General features: G+C 46.8%; 3 protein-coding genes across 3 annotated transcripts in view; all 3 read left to right on the top strand.

Moving 5' to 3' along the window:
- The window catches only part of LOC144483170 (uncharacterized), a 169,717-nt gene that overhangs the window by 74,996 nt on the left and 77,090 nt on the right, over positions 1-17,631 (top strand). The window contains 1 exon segment of the mRNA XM_078201966.1: positions 9,601-10,110. Within this exon segment, the coding sequence (XP_078058092.1) occupies positions 9,601-10,110 (510 nt within the window).
- LOC144483150 (uncharacterized) overlaps positions 1-17,631 on the top strand; it is a 113,574-nt gene that overhangs the window by 50,667 nt on the left and 45,276 nt on the right. The window lies entirely within an intron of this gene.
- LOC144483162 (uncharacterized) overlaps positions 1-17,631 on the top strand; it is a 187,030-nt gene that overhangs the window by 43,350 nt on the left and 126,049 nt on the right. The gene's annotated exons all lie outside the window — the stretch shown is intronic.

Genomic DNA, 17,631 nt, shown 5'->3' on the forward strand with positions numbered 1-17,631 from the left:
TGGGAACCTCTTCAAATGTAAACTTCAGCTTCTCACATTCACCCCCATTCATCCCTCTCTCCCTCCATCCACCTCACTCTCCCTCCCTTCTCCATCCCTCCCTCTCACCATCCATCCCTTTCTCCCTCCTCCCATCCCTGTAAGTTTCAGGGCAATCCTCCATATTTTAAAAGGACTCAGGAGAAACCTGACAGTTTAAAAGTGATGTGGAGATGCCGGCGTTGGACTGGGGTGAACACAGTAAGAAGTCTCACAACACCAGGTTCAAGTCCAACAGGTTTATTTGGTAGCAAATACCATAAGCTTTTGGAGCGCTGCTCCTTCATCAGATGGAGTGGAAATGTGCTCTCAAACAGTGCACAGAGACACAAAATCAAGTTACAGAATACTGATTAGAATGCGAATCCCTACAACCAGCCAGGTCTTACAGGTACAGACAATGTGGGTGGAGGGAGCATTAAACACAGGTTAAAGAGATGTGTATTGTCTCCAGACAGAACAGCTAGTGAGATTCTGCAAGTCGAGGGGGCAAGCTGTGGGGGTTACTGATAATGTGACATAAATCCAACATCCCGGTTTCGGCCGTCCTCATGTGTGCGGAACTTGGCTATCAGTTTCTGCTCACCGACTCTGCGCTGTCGTGTGTCGTGAAGGCTGAGAACGCTTACCTGAAGATCCAAGACTGAATGCCCGTGACGGCTGAAGTGCTCCCCAACAGGAAGAGAACAGTCTTGCCTGGTGATTGTCGAGCGGTGTTCATTCATCCGTTGTCGTAGCAGTTTAAAAGTGGCCAACTCTGGCTGTTGGCTGATAAAAACCTCCCAGAAGGTTCGGCAGGACAAACATAACCTGTCGGTGGACTGTGCTAAGAGAAAAAAAGGTGTGAGCTCCCTGAATATGCAAGTGGCCAAAAAGGCAGACACACCAGTGATCGAATCATCAGAAGGACAAAGGACAGTAAACAGACCAGCAGGGAGTCCATGGCCACAGAAATCGGCCCATCCACAGAAGACATTGAAAGAACGACCCACGGGGGGGTCAAGGCAGTTCCAGCCTTTTGTGTGTGGACTTGACTAAATTAAACTGAAACTGCCGGTGATTGAAAGCCCCATTGTCCTTGAAAATCACCTATTGGGACAGGGAAGGTGTTTTTGTTAAATTGAGCTCAGAGTCAAACAAGCAGAACCAAGCTCTCTTCCAGAATCGCAAGCAGGGACACAGACAAGCAGGACCAAGCTCTCTTCCAGAATCGCAAGCAGGGACACAGACAAGCAGAACCAAGCTCTCTTCCAGAATCGCAAGCAGTGACACAGACAAGCAGGACCAAGCTCTCTTCCAGAATCGCAAGCAGTGACACAGACAAGCAGGACCGAGCTCTCTTCCAGAATCGCAAGCAGTGACACAGACAAGCAGGACCAAGCTCTCTTCCAGAATCACAAGCAGGGACACAGACAAGCAGGACCAAGCTCTCTTCCAGAATCGCAAGCAGGGACACAGACAAGCAGAACCAAGCTCTCTTCCAGAATCGCAAGCAGTGACACAGACAAGCAGGACCAAGCTCTCTTCCAGAATCGCAAGCAGTGACACAGACAAGCAGAACCAAGCTCTCTTCCAGAATCGCAAGCAGGGACACAGACAAGCAGGACCAAGCTCTCTTCCAGAATCGCAAGCAGGGACACAGACAAGCAGGACCAAGCTCTCTTCCAGAATCGCAAGCAGTGACACAGACAAGCAGGACCAAGCTCTCTTCCAGAATCGCAAGCAGGGACACAGACAAGCAGAACCGAGCTCTCTTCCAGAATCGCAAGCAGGGACACAGACAAGCAGGACCAAGCTCTCTTCCAGAATCGCAAGCAGGGACACAGACAAGCAGAACCAAGCTCTCTTCCAGAATCGCAAGCTGAGAAGCAGACCAGCAGGACCAAGCTCTCTTCAGTTTCGACCCTGCACTAAGACATTTGAGCCGACCACAAAGGAACCCCTTTTAGAATTGTGAGTATCCCAGCCAACCTTGCGAAGCTCCCGAGGATAGGATAGAGGTTGAGGCAAGGGGAGGGGTGGTGTATTGTAATTTTAAAGTTCAGTAATACGTTGTACCCATTAGCATTTCTCCCATAGTGTAGCATAAAGTGTAAGTTTTATTCATGTGTGGTGGGGTATTGAAGAGGTTGATTTTATTATTAAATAAATCACTGTAAATTTTGAAACTCATTTGGAGTTCGTCTTGCCTCTTGTTCTCTCATCAGTGCACTCTGACGAGGTCACAGTTTCAATATCCCTTACCATAAATCCAGAGTCTGGAACCGAGGGTGATCTGAGCGATTCGAACCCACTCACTCAAGGGAGACTGCTGGTCAGGAGATAAAAGGGACAGAGTCTCTCTGTTCTCTCTCTTGGAGACCTACACGAGCGGAGTGGGTGCAGGGTGGCCGTTGTCCCACTGACAATGGAGAGAATCACTCAGGCCTTGGTGGTGGTTTTGGGATGGCTGTGTGATATAAGTATCAGGTTACCGGTCAGGTATAAACGGTGAGCCTGGTTCAGCGCTCTCTCCTGTGGAGTTGCCCCAGTGCAGCATTCCCCAGCCTTTGAAATTTCAAGGCCTGTAAGAGAGAGACACTCACAGCTATCGGCAGACCCTCAAACATCGGCCTGTAAGTGGAGTAACAAGGAAGATCCCGCTACATCCCTCCCTCCAATAAGAACCACTCACTGAGCACAGCAGTTTCAGCCTCATTCCCACAGTCTGTATTCCAGCCTTTATCACATCCACTCTGCTCCCAGATACTTTACACCATTAGATATTACAATTCAAACTTTATAATCTCTACAATTTACTATTTGTTCAAGGAGATGAGGGTGGCATGGTGGCACAGCGGTTAGCACTACTGTCTCACAGCACCAGGGACCTGAGTTCAATTCCTGGCTTAGGTCACTGTCTGTGCAGAGTCTGCACATTCTCCCTGTGTCTGCGTGGGTTTCCTCCGGGTGCTCCGGTTTCCTCCCACAGTCCAAAGATGTGCTGCTTAGGTTGACTGGCCATGCAAAATTGACCCTAGTGTCAGGAGGATTAGCAGGTTAAATATGTGGAGTTACGGGGATAGGGCCTGGGTGGGATTGTGGTTGGTGCAGACTCGATGGGCTGAATGGCCTCCTTCTGCACTGTAAGATTCTACGATTCTATGAGTTCACAAAATTAAAGTTAAAAGTTAAATTTATTTATTAGTCACAAGTAAGGCTTACATTAACACTGCAATGAAGTTACTGTGAAATTCCCCTCGTCGCCACACTCCAGCACCTGTTTGGGTCAATGTACCTAAATAGCGCATCTTTCAGATGGTGGGAGGAAACCGGAGCACCCGGAGGGAACCCACACAGACACGGAGAGAACGTGCAGACTCCACACAGACAGTGACCCAAGCTGGGAATTGAACCCGGGTCCCTGGCACTGTGAGGCAGCAGTGCAGACAGACAGTCAAGAAATCATCAATTCCATTCCCACCCAGAGCGATGGGGATATATTCAGAGTAACAGTTTTAACAACACCAGGTTAAAGTCCAACAGGTTTATTTGATAGCAAATACCATTAGCCTTTGGAGCGCTGCTCCTTCGTCAGATGGAGTGGAAATCTGCTCTCAAACAGGGCACAGAGACACAAAATCAAGTTACAGAATACTGATTAGAATGCAAATCTCTACAGCCAACCAGTTATTAAAGATACAGACAATGTGAGTGGAGGGAACATTAAGCACAGGTTAAAGAGATGTGTATTGTCTCCAGACAGGACAGCCAGCAAGTCCAGGAGGCAAGCTGTGGGGGTTACTGATAGTGTGACATAAAGCCAACATCCCGGCTTAGGCCGTCCTCATGTGTGCGAAACTTGGCTATCAGTTTCTGCTCAGCGACTCTGCGCTGTCGTGTGTCGTGAAGGCCACCTTGGAGAATGCTTACCCAAAGATCAGAGGCTGAATGCCCATGACGCACTTCAGCGGTCACGGGCATTTGTCAGGAGAGAAAGGTGCTGACGTTTCGAGTCCAGATGACCCTTTGTCAAAGACTGACCTCTGAAGAATTGAGAGAGGGAGGTGGAGAAGAACAAAATGAAAGATCTGCAAACTGACAAAATGTTTCACGGCTCAAGACCAAAACAAGTGGTAATTGAACAAGTAAAGACACAAAAGATGTTCTGGATGAGGTGTGAATAGCCGGTGAGCGATAGTCTGAATGTAAAGTAAACAAGAGGGAAATGAGGTGAAAAAAGCAGCAACGAAACACAGAACACAATGGGGGCAGAGATTGTGGTGTAAAATTGTTGAGCTCAGTTTTGTTCTGAAGGCTGTAAAGTGTCTCTTTCAGTTGCGAGAAATAATAATATATTTCCCAGTTCCGATGACAGGTCACATTCAGTCTGTTCCTCTCTCCACAGAGGCTGCCTGACTTGTTGAGTATTTCCAGCCAAAAGAGAAAACGCTGGAAAATCTCAGCAGGTCTGGCAGCATCTGTAAGGAGACAAAAAGAGCTGACGTTTCGAGTCCAAGTGACCCTTTTGACAAAAGCAGCAATTTGCTGTGAACTGGGCCGGGTTGAGGTTTTGAGTGACAGTCCTGGGGCGATATCAGGACAGGAACAGCCACAGATTCCCCCTTTTCCCTGGGACATTTCACTGGAGCTGCGTTGGTGAGTGTTTGTAATCTCTGTCTCACTATCTCGGTAATGGGGGCAATTTCCAGCGTTTTCCGTTTGATGTCAACCAGACAATGTGTAAGAATTGTCACACCCGAAACAGATGTCTCTTACTCAGGACACCCCAGCTCGGGTCTCGTTGGCGGGGGGGGGGGGGGGGGCGGGCGGCGCGGGGGGGGGGGGGGGGGCGGTGGGTAACGTTCACAATTTTGTGTTTATGTCTGCTGCGAATAATACTTTAGATGAAACGGAGAAGTTTTTTAAACTGAGGAGAGTAACTGCATTTGGGCGCTGACTTTAAACAACATTAACCAGCCCGGGCTGCTGGAGAAACATTTGGGGATTTGTGAGCAGTCAGTTTCGGCTGGTTTGAAGTGAAATCCTGTCGGTGCTGCGGCAAATCTGAACTCAAACCAGACAAACTGGAACCGCTGGGTTAGAGATTCCGGGTGTTGGGATGTGGAGGCTGGGGGAGGGGGAGATGGCGCTAAAACTCTGAGGCTGAGTTTCGAGCGGGATGTGAGCGGGATAAAGGGAAGGAATGACAGAGTTAATGTGGGAGTCAGGGACAATAGCAGAAGGTGGGAAGCTCTGGAAAGGAGCAATGGGGGTAAAGGCCATGAAAGAATGCTTGTTTAAATGAAGATAAAAGCAAAATACTGCGGATGCTGGAATCTGAAACAGAAAATGCTGGAAATCTCAGCAGGTCTGACAGCATCTGTGGAGAGAGAATGGAGTTAATGCTTCCAGTCTGGATGATCACAGATGCGATCAGACCTGCTGAGGTTTTCCAGCACTTTCTGTTTTTGATTAACTGAAGGTTCAGCAGGGAAACAAGCAACGAACCGAACACACTGAACCCAGGGGGAGGGGGTGACCCAGGATAAGCTCAGTGCGGCTCTGCAATGTCCATCAACACATCCCCATTCAGACCTGAGAGAGCCAAGGGGGAGGGGAAGGAGAAACTATTTGGGGCACAGCAGGAGGTCACCCCTCCCCCCACTCTGTGGTTCCACAGACCTCCCACACCTGGGCAGGGTTGGCTCAAGGTGCAGGAAGCTGCAAGCTGAGAGGCTGAGCTGTGAGCTGGGCCGGGTTGGGGGTTTGAGTGACAGTCCTGGGGCTATTTCAGGACAGGAAGTGCCACAGATTCCCTCTTTTTCCTGGGACGTTTCAATGGAGCTGTGTTGGTGAGTGTTTGTAATCTCTGTCTCACTGTCTCGGTAATGGGGGTGGGTTGTAGATTGCTGTGAGTGTTAGACTAAATAACCTCTCCTCATGCTGCCAGTTCCAGTCTGCAGACTCCATTTCTCAGTCCAGTTTGCTGCTCTGTCTCTGTGTACTTTGCTGCAGTGCTCCACATTCTGAGCAACACCCAGCCCATTGTTATCACCCGAAATTTGCGGCAAACTACCTTCACTGTGGCACAGTGGTTAGCACTGCTGCCTCACTGAGTCTGGGTTCGATTCCAGCGGTGGGTGACTGTCTCTGTGGAGTTTGCGCAGTAAGAAGTCTCAGAACACCAGGTTAAAGTCCAATAAGTTTATTTGGAATCAAAGCAAATTACTGCGGATGCTGGAATTTGAAACTATTTTCTGTGGAACATCGTTTCCTCACTTGTTCCTGCAAAGCAGTAAATCCTCATCCTGAACACTTTCCCTCCTCCCTGTCCTGCAACCAACTCCCAAATTAACCATTTCATATTTCAATGGATTGTCCCGTGTTTGAGTCCAGTGTGCCAGGCTGCATGGTGTATGGGCGCTGTTTCACCCATAAGATGGATGTGTGCAGCACCCTCTTCCAACTGTTCTGGCTGCCAACCAGCCCGTGCCCACCCACACAGTTCCAGCAGCACCGCACACAATACTGCTCACCTGCTCCGACAGACTCATGAAGGATGTCTTTTCATTTTCTCTGAGAGAGTTGGTCAGCCTGGCAAACCCAGTGTGAAATATCTTCACAAATCTTTTCTCCCACCCTCTAGTCTGGCTGGGTTCAGTTATTTTGTACAGAGTGAAAATAAAATCAATTATTTTCTGTCCTGGTCACTGCAGGGAGCTGCAGCTTCTTACTGGGGGTGTTGAGGCCTCCAGCGGGTGTTTGTGACTCCTCCCCGCCCACCTCCCAGGGTTTCCTTCCTTCCCAGAGATCAGAGTCCTCATTGATTTGAGGCCAAAGTGTAACCTCTTATTTATTGTCCCCCTCCCCCATCCTCTGATGTGAACCATCCTCCAGTGGCTGAGCCAGGATGGGGCCGTTAACCTGGGCCTGTTCCCGGGAGGGAGGGAGAAGCCCCGCAGCTGCAAACCAGGGAGCTGACAATGATTCTGAAGGGTTTGCGGATCCACAAAGTGTTTCCAAATCCTCCCAGCCACCGCCTAACGCTGACTCCGCTTCTCCGGGACAAACAAGCGCCAAGGACGGGCACTGATTGACGGCAGCTCCGGCCCAATAGGAAGAGGGGGCGGGACTGGAGGACCGAGCAGGAGCGGTGGTCCTCCAGCCAATCGGAGTGAATGAGGGGCGGGACCTGAAGCATGCGCAGTGCGGGTAATGGCGACGGACGGACGGTTTTAATTTGGAAGCGAGATCAATACGAGGTAGAGGGCGGCGCGCGGGGAATGATAAATATGGCGGGTGGGTGGAGAGGCTTTGTAAACATGTTGTTCAAACCCAAACCCCGGAAATGAACTTCCCGGTCCCCCCCTTTGTACCAAATGGAGCGGCAGCTTGTAGTGTTAGACCCGGGCTGACTGCCGCCATTGAGGCTGCATGTGGGAGGCCGGCAGGGAGAGTGATCGGAGAGTGAAGCCCTGATGTCACAATGGAATGGGTGAGGGTGTGACATCACAATGGAATGGGTGATAATGTGACGTCACAATGGAATGGGTGAGGGTGTGACGTCACAATGGAATGGGTCAGAGTGTGACGTCACAATGGAATGGGTGAGTGTTCCAGATGAGCTGACACTGGGCTGGAGTTGGGCGATGGCACTGACATGTGGCCCGGTGGCACAGTGGTTAGTGCCTAACAGCGCCAGGGACCCGGGTTCAATTCCAGCCTCGGGTCGCTGTCTGTGCAGAGTTTCTACATTCTCCCCGTGTCTGTGTGGGTTTCCTCCGGGTGCTCCGGTTTCCTTCCACAGTCCAAAGATGTGCTGGTTAGACGGATTGGCCATGATAAGTTGTCACTTGGTATCAGGGGGATTAACAGGGAAATATGTGGATAGGGCCTGGATGGGATTGTTGTCGGTGCAGGCTCGATGGGCTGAATGGCCTCCTCCTACACTGTACTTTATTATTCCTTATTAATTAATTACTATTCTGATTTCCAGCTGTTTCTGAGTTTTAACTGTATCCTCTATTGTGAACACCAAAGCAAAATACTTGTTCAATTCATCTCCCAGCTCCTTATTTTTCATTATCAATTCCTGGACTCACTTTCTATTAGACAGTTAAGAAATGAGGTCGAGCAAGTGTCTGAAGTGTCAGTCAGGGAGCACTATTGGGAGCACCAATAGTTTCAAAATAGTTCTGGAAAAAGATAGGACAGGTCCACAGGTCAAGGCCCTAAACTGGAGCAGGGCCACTTTTGTGGGCATTAGGCAGGATCGAGGAGATGTCGATTAGATGAGTTTGTTTGAAGGGAAAGGAATGACTGGCAAATGGGAGGTTTTAAAAGTGTGATATCAAGAATCCAGGGGCAGTATATTCCTGTTCAGATGCAGGGAAAGAATGGTAAATTTAGGGATATCTGGCAGACAAGGGACATTGAGGCTCTGGTCAGGTAAAAGAAGGAAGCAGACATTGGGTTTAGGCAATCGGGGACAAGTGAATCACTCTGACTATAAAAAGTGTAAGAAAATACTGAAGAGGGAAATCAGGAGGACAAAAAGAGGGTATGATATGGATCTAGCAGGTAAGATTAAAGAAAATTCCAAGAGGTTCTATCGCTATATCAAGAGTAAAAGGGTGGCTCGAGAGAGAATAGATCCCCTTAAAAATCAGTATGGCCATCTGTGTGTGGAGCCACAGGAGATGGGTGAGATTTTTAATGAATACTTCTCATCTGTGTTTACTGCGGAGAGCACCATGGGTGCTAAAGAAATAAGGGAAACAAGTGGTGATGTCTTGGGCACACACATGTTACTTGGGAGGAGGTATCTGCAGCCTTATGAAAGCAAATTACTGCGGATGCTGGAATCTGAAACCAAGAGAGAAACTGCTGGAAAATCTGAGCAGGTCTGGCAGCATCTGTAAGGAGAGAAAAGAGCTGATGTTTCTTGTCTCGATGACCCTTTGTCAAAGCTCTGAAACATCAGTTCTTTTCTCTCCATACAGATGCTGCCACACCTGCTGAGAATGGGGAGAGAGTGTGTGGGATGGAGATTTACAGCTTTTGGGGAATGAGAGAAGAAAGAATGTTCCATAGAAATTGTCTGTTCTGAATTTCTATCCTGTACTGACACTGATGACTTTTGGAAACTCATTTTACAGGATATTGAAAGAGGAATCACAGGCCGAAATCTCAAACGTCACGTCTCGATCAGACAGAGTCATATTCCTTGGGACCTCAATATCATCGGACTTTGAATCCAGAAGGAGAAATGATTGTCCCAGTCTGTCGATTTGAAAAGGTTTGTAATGTCAGTGTGAGTGAAAAAGCATCAATGCACTGCTACACTTGAGTGAGAGTGTTCCAATGCACTGACTAAAGAGCTTTAACCAGTTACACAGTCTGAATAAATATCACACCATTCACAGCGGGGAGAGACTGTAATCTTGTTCTGTGTGTGGACGAAGTTTCAACGAATTGTCCACCCAAGAGAGAGGTAAGGACACCTGCACCATGGAGAAACCATGGAAATGTGCGGACTGTGGGAAGAGATGCAGAACCCCATCTGAGCTGGAAGCTCATCGGCGCAGCCACACTGGGGAGAGGCCGTTCACCTGCTCTCAATGTGGGAAGGGATTCACTCAGTTATCCCACCTGCGGACACACGAACGAGTTCACACTGGGGAGAGGCCATTCACCTGCTCTCAATGTGGGAAGGGATTCACTGGTTTATCCAATCTGCAGACACACCAGCGAGTTCACACTGGAGAGAGGCCATTTACCTGCTCTCAGTGTGGGGAGGGATTCACTCGGTTATCCCACCTGCAGAGACACCAACGCATTCACACTGGGGAGAGGCCATTCACCTGCTCTCAATGTGGGAAGGGATTCACTCAGTCATCCAACCTGCGGATACACGAACGAGTTCACACTGGGGAGAGACCGTTCACCTGTTCTCAGTGTGGGAAGGGATTCACATATTTATCCAATCTGCAGACACACCAGCGAGTTCACACTGGGGAGAAACCATTCACCTGCCCTCAGTGTGGGAAGGGATTCACAGTTTCATCCCAGCTGCTGAGACACCAGCAAGTTCACGAGTGATTCCAGGTGTTGGATTCTGCTGTTATTGTTTCTGCTCTCAGTTGCATCCAGGACTGCATTTTGTTCATTCTCACAGTTGGTCAATGGGAAGGGTCAGAGGGTTTCTTTCTGCTGAACTGGCCAGTCTCAGCCTCCAGTGGGCTGATGCTCTTTGAGTCTTTTTGAAAATACCTGGTTTCAAATGTCACAAGGATCACAGAGTGACAGGGTGTTAGGAAGTTTAGAGATATTTAGTCAGAAGAAAACAGAGGTTGGCAGTGCAAAGGTACATTTCTGAATGGAGGGCTGTGACAAGTGACATTCCTCAGGGATCAGTGCTGGGACTTTTGCTGTTTGTAATATATATAAATGATTTGGAGGAAAATGTAACTGGTTTGATTGGTAAGTTTGTGGCTGACACAAAGGTTGGTGGAATTGCGGATAGCGATGGGGACCGGCAGAGGATACAGCAGGATATAGATCAGTTGGAGACTTGAAGGAGAGATGGCAGATGAAGTTTAATCCGGACAAATGTGAGGTAATGCATTTTGGGATGTCTAATACAGATGGGAAATATACAGTAAATGGCAAAACCCTTAAGAGTATTCGTAGGCAGAGGGATCTGGGTGTACAGGTACACAGGTCATTGAGAGTGACAATGCAGGTGGAGAAGATAATCAAGAAGGCATACGGCATGCTTGCCTTCATCGGCCGGGGCATTGAGTTTCAAAATTGGCAAGTCATGTTGCAGCTTTATAGAGCCTTAGTTAGACCGCACTTGGAATCTGGTGTTCAATTCTGGTCACCACAGTACCAGAAGGATGTGGAGGCTTTGGAGAGGGTACGGAAAATATTTATCAGGATGTTGCCTGGTGTGGAGGGCATTAGCTATGAGGAGAGGATGGGGAAACTTGGTTTGTGCTCACTGGAACGACAGAGGTTGAGGGGGGCGACCTGATAGAAGTCTACAAGATTATGAGGGGCATGGACAGAGTGGATAGTCAGAAGCTTTTTCCCAGGGTGGAAGAGTCAATTATGAGGGGCATAGGTTTAAGGTGTGAGGGGCAAGGTTTAAAGGAGATGTACAAGGCAGGTTTTTTACACAGAGGGTGGTGGGTGCCTGGAACTCGTTGCCGGGGAAGGTAGTGGAAGCTGATACGATAGTGACTTTTAAGATGTGTCTTGACAAATATATGAATAGCATAGGAATAGAGGGATATGGTCCCCGGAAAGGTAGGGGGTTTTAGTTCAGACGGGCAGCATGGTTGCTACAGGCTTGGAGGGCCAAAGGGCTTGTTTCTGTGCTGTAATTTTCTTTGTTCTTCGTTCTGTTTGGAACATCCCAAATGCCCATCCAATTTCCCTTTTAATTGTTTATTGTCTCCACTTCCTCCACCCTCGTAGGCAGCGAGTTTCAGGTCATTACCATTCGCTGCATCAGAATATTCTTCCTCACATCTCCCCTCCCCGCAACCCCACCCCCCCCCAACCCCCCCTCTCCCTGCCACTAGCCCCCCCTCCCCGCCCACTCCCCGCCTCCCCCCCACGCACCTCTGGCCCAAAACAAGAAATCTGTGTCCCCTTCGTCCTTGTCCCTTCAGCTCATGGGAACAGCTTTTCTTTGTCCGCCTTATCTAAACCTGTCAGAATCTTGTCCACCTCTATCAAATCTCCCCTCAACCTCCTTTGCTCCAAGGAGAACAACCCCAGCCTGACATCGACAATAAAGAACAAACCAACAGAATATGTTACTGTCTGAAATGAAATGGGAATTTTAATTTCTGTTTTAAAGATATTGTGAATATATTGTCCTGGACAATAAAGGAATTGGAATAACTCACCTTGGGTGTGGTTGAATGGAATATATCAATCTGGTATCCACCTACAGTCGAGTGACAGTCTGGAATATGTACAGAGAACAATACAGCACAGGAACAGGCCCTTCGGCCCTCCAAGCCTGCACCGATCATGTGTTCCTAACTAGACCATCCGTTTGTATCCCTCTATTCCCAGTCTGTTCGTGTGGCTATCTAGATAAGTCTTAAATGATCCCAGCGTGTCTGCCTCAACCACCTTGCTTGGTAGTGCATTCCAGGCCCCCACCATCCTCTGTGTAAAATAGATCTCCCGCATATCTGTATTGAACCTTACCCCCCTTCCCTTGAACTTGTGACCCCTTGTGTTTGTCATTTCTGACCTGGGAAAAAACTTCCAACTGTTCACCCTATCTGTGCCCTTCATAATGTTAGAACATAGAACATAGAAAGCCACAGCACAAACAGGCCCTTCGGCCCACAAGTTGCGCTGATCATATCCCTACCTCTAGGCTTATCTATAGCCCTCAATCCCATTAAATCCCATGTACTCATCCAGAAGTCTCTTAAAAGACCCCAACGAGTTTGCCTCCACCACCACCGACGTCAGCCGATTCCACTCACCCACCACCCTCTGAGTGAAAAACTTACCCCTGACATCTCCTCTGTACCTACCCCCCAGCACCTTAAACCTGTGTCCTCTCGTAGCAACCATTTCAGCCCTTGGAAATAGCCTCTGAGAGTCTACCCTATCCAGACCTCTCAACATCTTGTAAACCTCTATCAGGTCACCTCTCATCCTTCGTCTCTCCAGGGAGAAGAGACCAAGCTCCCTCAACCTATCCTCATAAGGCATGCCCCCCAATCCAGGCAACATCCTTGTAAATCTCCTCTGCACCCTTTCAATGGCTTCAACATCTTTCCTGTAATGAGGTGACCAGAACTGCGCGCAGTACTCCAAGTGGGGTCTAACCAGGGTCCTATAAAGCTGCAGCATTATCTGCAGCATTATAATGTTATAAACTTCTATTAGGTCGCCCCTCAACCTCCGTCTTTCCAGGGAGAACAACCCTAGTTTACTCAATCTCTCCTCATAGCGAATACCCTCCATACCAGGCAACATCCTGGTAAACCTTTTCTGCACTCTCTCCAAAGCTTCCACGTCCTTCTGGTAATGTGGCGACCAGAACTGGACGCAGAATTCCAAATGTTGCCTAACCAACGTTCGATATAACTGCAACATCATATGCTAACTTTTATACTCTGTGCCCTGTCCAATAAAGGCAAGCATGCCATATGCCTTCTTCACCACCTTTTCCACCTATTCTGCCACCTTTAAGGATCTGTGGACTTGCACACCCAGGTCCCTCTGCGTGTCTGTACTCCTGATGGTTCTGCCATTTATTGTATAACTCGCCCCTGCATTAGATTTACCAAAATGTTTTATCATTGTTTTGGGCTACATTTGTTAAGGTTTATCTTTCTGGAGAATTAACCTTACCTTGAGTCTTTAATTAAAGGCATTTTTGGAAGTTTAAAAACAGGATCACAAGAACGCTTAAGTAATTAATTTTGGTTATTGTTGTTGTGAAGCACATGCTAAGTTTCTCTGTGTATGGATGATATTTGTGGGTTGAACGCTTCAAGCTTTGAAGTTTTCTGTCTGTGATTTAAAACGTTCTATACATCTGCAACATCAGACCCCAACTTTTATACTCTATGCCCCAATAAAGGCAGGCATGCCATATGCCTTCTTCACCACCTTTTCCACCTGTGCTGCCACCTTTAAGGATCGTGGACTTGCGCACCCAGATCCCTCTGTGTGTCTATACTCCTGATGGTTCTGCCATTTATTGTATAGCTCCCCCCTGCATTAGATCTACCAAAATGCATCAGTTCGCATTTATCTGGATTAAATTCCATCTGCCATTTCTCCGCCCAATTTCCCAGATTATCTATATCCTGCTGTATTCTCTGGCAATGTTCATCACTATCCGCAACCCCAGCAATCTTTGTGTCATCCGCAAACTTACTAATCAGACTTGCTACATCTTCTTCCAAATCATTTATGTATATCACAAACAGCAGAGGTCCCAGTACACAGCCCTGTGGAACACCACTAGTCACAGACCTCCAATCAGAAAAAGACCCCTCCACTGCTACCCTCTGTCTTCTATGGCCAAACTAGTTCTGCACCCATGTCGCTAGTTCACCTTTGATCCCGTGAGATTTAACCTTTTGCACCAGCCTGCCATGAGGGACCTTGTCAAATGCTTTACTAAAGTCCATGTAGACGACATCCACGGCCCTTCCCTCATCAATCATTTTTGTCACCTCCTCAAAAAACTCAACTAAATTTGTGAGGCATGGCCTCCCTCGTACAAAACCATGTTGTCTATCGCTCATGAGATTATTCAGTTCTAAATGTGTATAGATCCTATCTCTAAGAATCTTCTCCAACAATTTCCCGACATGGACATCAAGCTCACTGGCCTATAATTGCCCGGATTATCCTTGCTACCCTTCTTAAATAACGGGACCACATTTGCTATCCTCCAATCCTCTGGGACCTCACCTGTGTCCAATGAAGAAACTAAGATTTCTGTTAGAGGCCCAGCAATTTCATCTCTTGTCTCTCTCAGTAACTGGAAGTCCCTTCCTAACAGCACTGTGGGTGTACGTACACCTCAGGCATTGCAGGAGTTCAAGAAGGCACCCTTGGGGTTGGGGTTGACCATGGCCGAGGCAGCTACATACAGCCACATATTGTGTTATAATTGAAGGACTGCAGATTGAATGTGAGGCATTGTGGGACTGGACTATCTTGACCATATTCCTGTGACTGCCCGGAAATTCATGTGTCTATTTTAGTTTATAATTGAAGATTTCTGGGAATAAGTTAAATGCGGAAATATTAAGAATCGCCTGGAGGAATTTGGAATAACTGAGAGTTTTATCCCCAGATAAAGAACAAAGATTTTGCCGGTGTTTGGGTGTAACGTGTTGGGAATTTAAATCAGCAAAGATGTTGCCTCTAAATCAATCCTTGTAAGTTGGCTTAAAAAAGGTGAAGTTATAATGAAGGATCTTGTATCTTATTTCAAGCAAGGTGTTGTGAGTTTGTAGTGCTCTGTCACTTTAAGAAGCTATAGCTGCGAGAGAGAATGCTGAGGATTCATTGGTTGAAATTTACGAGCTGTGAGAATCTGTGTGTTTTGTTTGTTTTATGTGGATGTTTGTAGATATGTTTTATCATTGTTTTGGGCTACATTTGTTAAGGTTTATCTTTCTGGAGAATTAACCTTACCTTGAGTCTTTAATTAAAGGCATTTTTGGGAGTTTAAAAACAGGATCACAAGAACGCTTAAGTAATTCATCCTGCTTATTGTTGTTGTAAAGCACATGCGAAGTTTCTCTGTTTGTGTGTGGATGATATTTGTGGGTTGAACACTTCAAGTTTTGAGGTTTTCTGTCTGTGATTTAAATCAAACAGATTTTTAAAAAAGGAAGTGTGATCAATAAAACTTTTTTGTTCAGAAGTTATGAACCTGGAGCCATATTTACTGGCCAGAGACAGGATTCCAGGATATTTTATTAAACATGTGGGAATTTTAATCCGGATACAATTCACCCATGTGAGAATGAGAGTTTTAATTTGTAATGGTTATTTAAAATTTGACACATGTGAAATGATTCTGACCAATCCTGTGTTGGATTGATCTTGGGTTAAACTTCCTGTCAGGTCCAAAGATTTATTCCTGACGCAAGTAACACAAAGAAAAGGAAAATTCTGGAATTGGATCCTGAAGAAGAGTTTAAAAAGAGAGAGTATTAAATAGAAATGTTCCCAGACCATGTGGTCATTAGATTAAAACAAAGGAAGAGTGCTGACGGCCATTTGAGAACTTGTAATCCACCCCATTTCTAACTAAGGGAGTCTATGTACAAAGAAAGCCTAAGAAAGACCCCCCCCCCCCAAGGGGGGTCTGGAAAGCATCATGATGGGGGCACCTGTCCATGAGATGATCACAAAGCCCCATAATGCCCAGTTACTACTTTGATTGAACCTATAATGTATGTAATCTATCACCATTCTGATAGGATTGTGTCCAGCCGGGATGGGCTGAGTAACTGGATAAGAATTGATGATATTCTTTGTTGGGTGGAGTTGCACATGGTCAGCCCCTGTGGCTTCTCCCTGCTGGCGTAACTCAATAAACTGTTTGTCGATTGAATCAGGCACAACACACTGGGTACATTCCCACTTCATCCTTGGGAGTGGCCTGATAGGCCGTGGTCCAGACTAAATGTGGCCTTTGGGGGGGCCTTTCATAAATCACATCTGTTTGGTCATTGTAAATGTGCATTCAAAATGGTTGGAAGCACAGATCATGAGTAATATTCCAGCTCCTGTGACAATAGAGAAGCTCTGTCAAATTTTCACAAGCCCTGGGTTACCAGATTGGCTTGTTTCAGATAACGACACTCTGTTTACAAGTGAGGTGTTTCAGGAATTCCTGTAAAGGAATGGTCTACGCCATGTGCGTACTGCACCGTTTCTTCTGGCTACAAATGGTCTCTCAGAAAGAGCTGTTTAAACTCTGAAGGAGGGATTGAAGAGAATGGCAGGCGATACTTTAAGAACAAGCTCTCAAGATTTTTGTTCCAGTTTCGCATCACACCACAATCCACAACCGGACTCTCTCCTGTGGAATTTTTAGGTAAAAGGCTGAAGTCTCATCTGGATCTGCTTCATCCAGATCTCAGAGCAAAAGTGAGCAGGAGACAAGAGAAGCAGAAGGAGGGACACGACTACCGCGCCAAAGAGAGGCAGTTCAAACCGGGTGATCAGGTTTACATCAGAAACTTTGGGAGTAACCAAGGGTGGTTACCGGGAATAATTTTAAACCAAAGTGGTCCAGTATCTTGGGTGGTGAGACTGTAAAACGGAAGAGTTGTTCGCAGACACCAAGACCATATTCGCTTGTGGTGTGACCCCGAGTCAGGAACAGTTTCAGAGTCAGCAACCATTACTGAGAACATGGCAGAGGGTCATGCTGCTGTGGATGTTCACCAGGAAATGGTTCCAGCTTTGCCAGTTGACTCTGCTGTGGGAGTGGAAGAGGAATGTTCATGTACAGATTCTCAAACTACCTCTTCACCTCCCATTCCAGAAACACCATTACAAGATTTACCAGTGGTATTGTACAGGTCGCAATGCAACCACAAAGCTCCTGACAAACTTCCGTATTGTTAAAGACATTACTTTGTTGTATTTCTGTTCGAATGGGGGATTGAAATTTAAGGGGAGGAGAAGTGTTACAGTGTTCTTCTCAGCCTCTCTCCCTTCTGAGCACGTGCGGGCTTTGGGCGGGGTTTCAGTCTGCAAGTCCAGGCTGGCTCCAATGCTCCTGTTTCCTTTTGTTTGCCAATGATTTTTAAACTTTGTTATTTATTTATATAAAGAACATCCTGCTTTTAACAATGCATTTGACGACCTTATTTGTGGAGTGAAGTTCCCACATTTGGAAAGCAGGAGATTAGTTAAATGGACAGCCTGAATTGAGAGACAATTAAAGAATAAATAATTCATTAATACAGATGTTAGGCTGGAAATGTAAATTTGAACACAAAAGTTTCACGTTTAGAATTATAAAGATATAAAGAATGTTTAAAAAGCTGTGGGAATTATAAAATGTTCCCTTCTGAGGCCAAC

This window comes from Mustelus asterias, unplaced genomic scaffold, assembly GCF_964213995.1.
Source record: "Mustelus asterias unplaced genomic scaffold, sMusAst1.hap1.1 HAP1_SCAFFOLD_47, whole genome shotgun sequence".
Classification (NCBI taxonomy): Eukaryota; Metazoa; Chordata; class Chondrichthyes; order Carcharhiniformes; family Triakidae; genus Mustelus; species Mustelus asterias.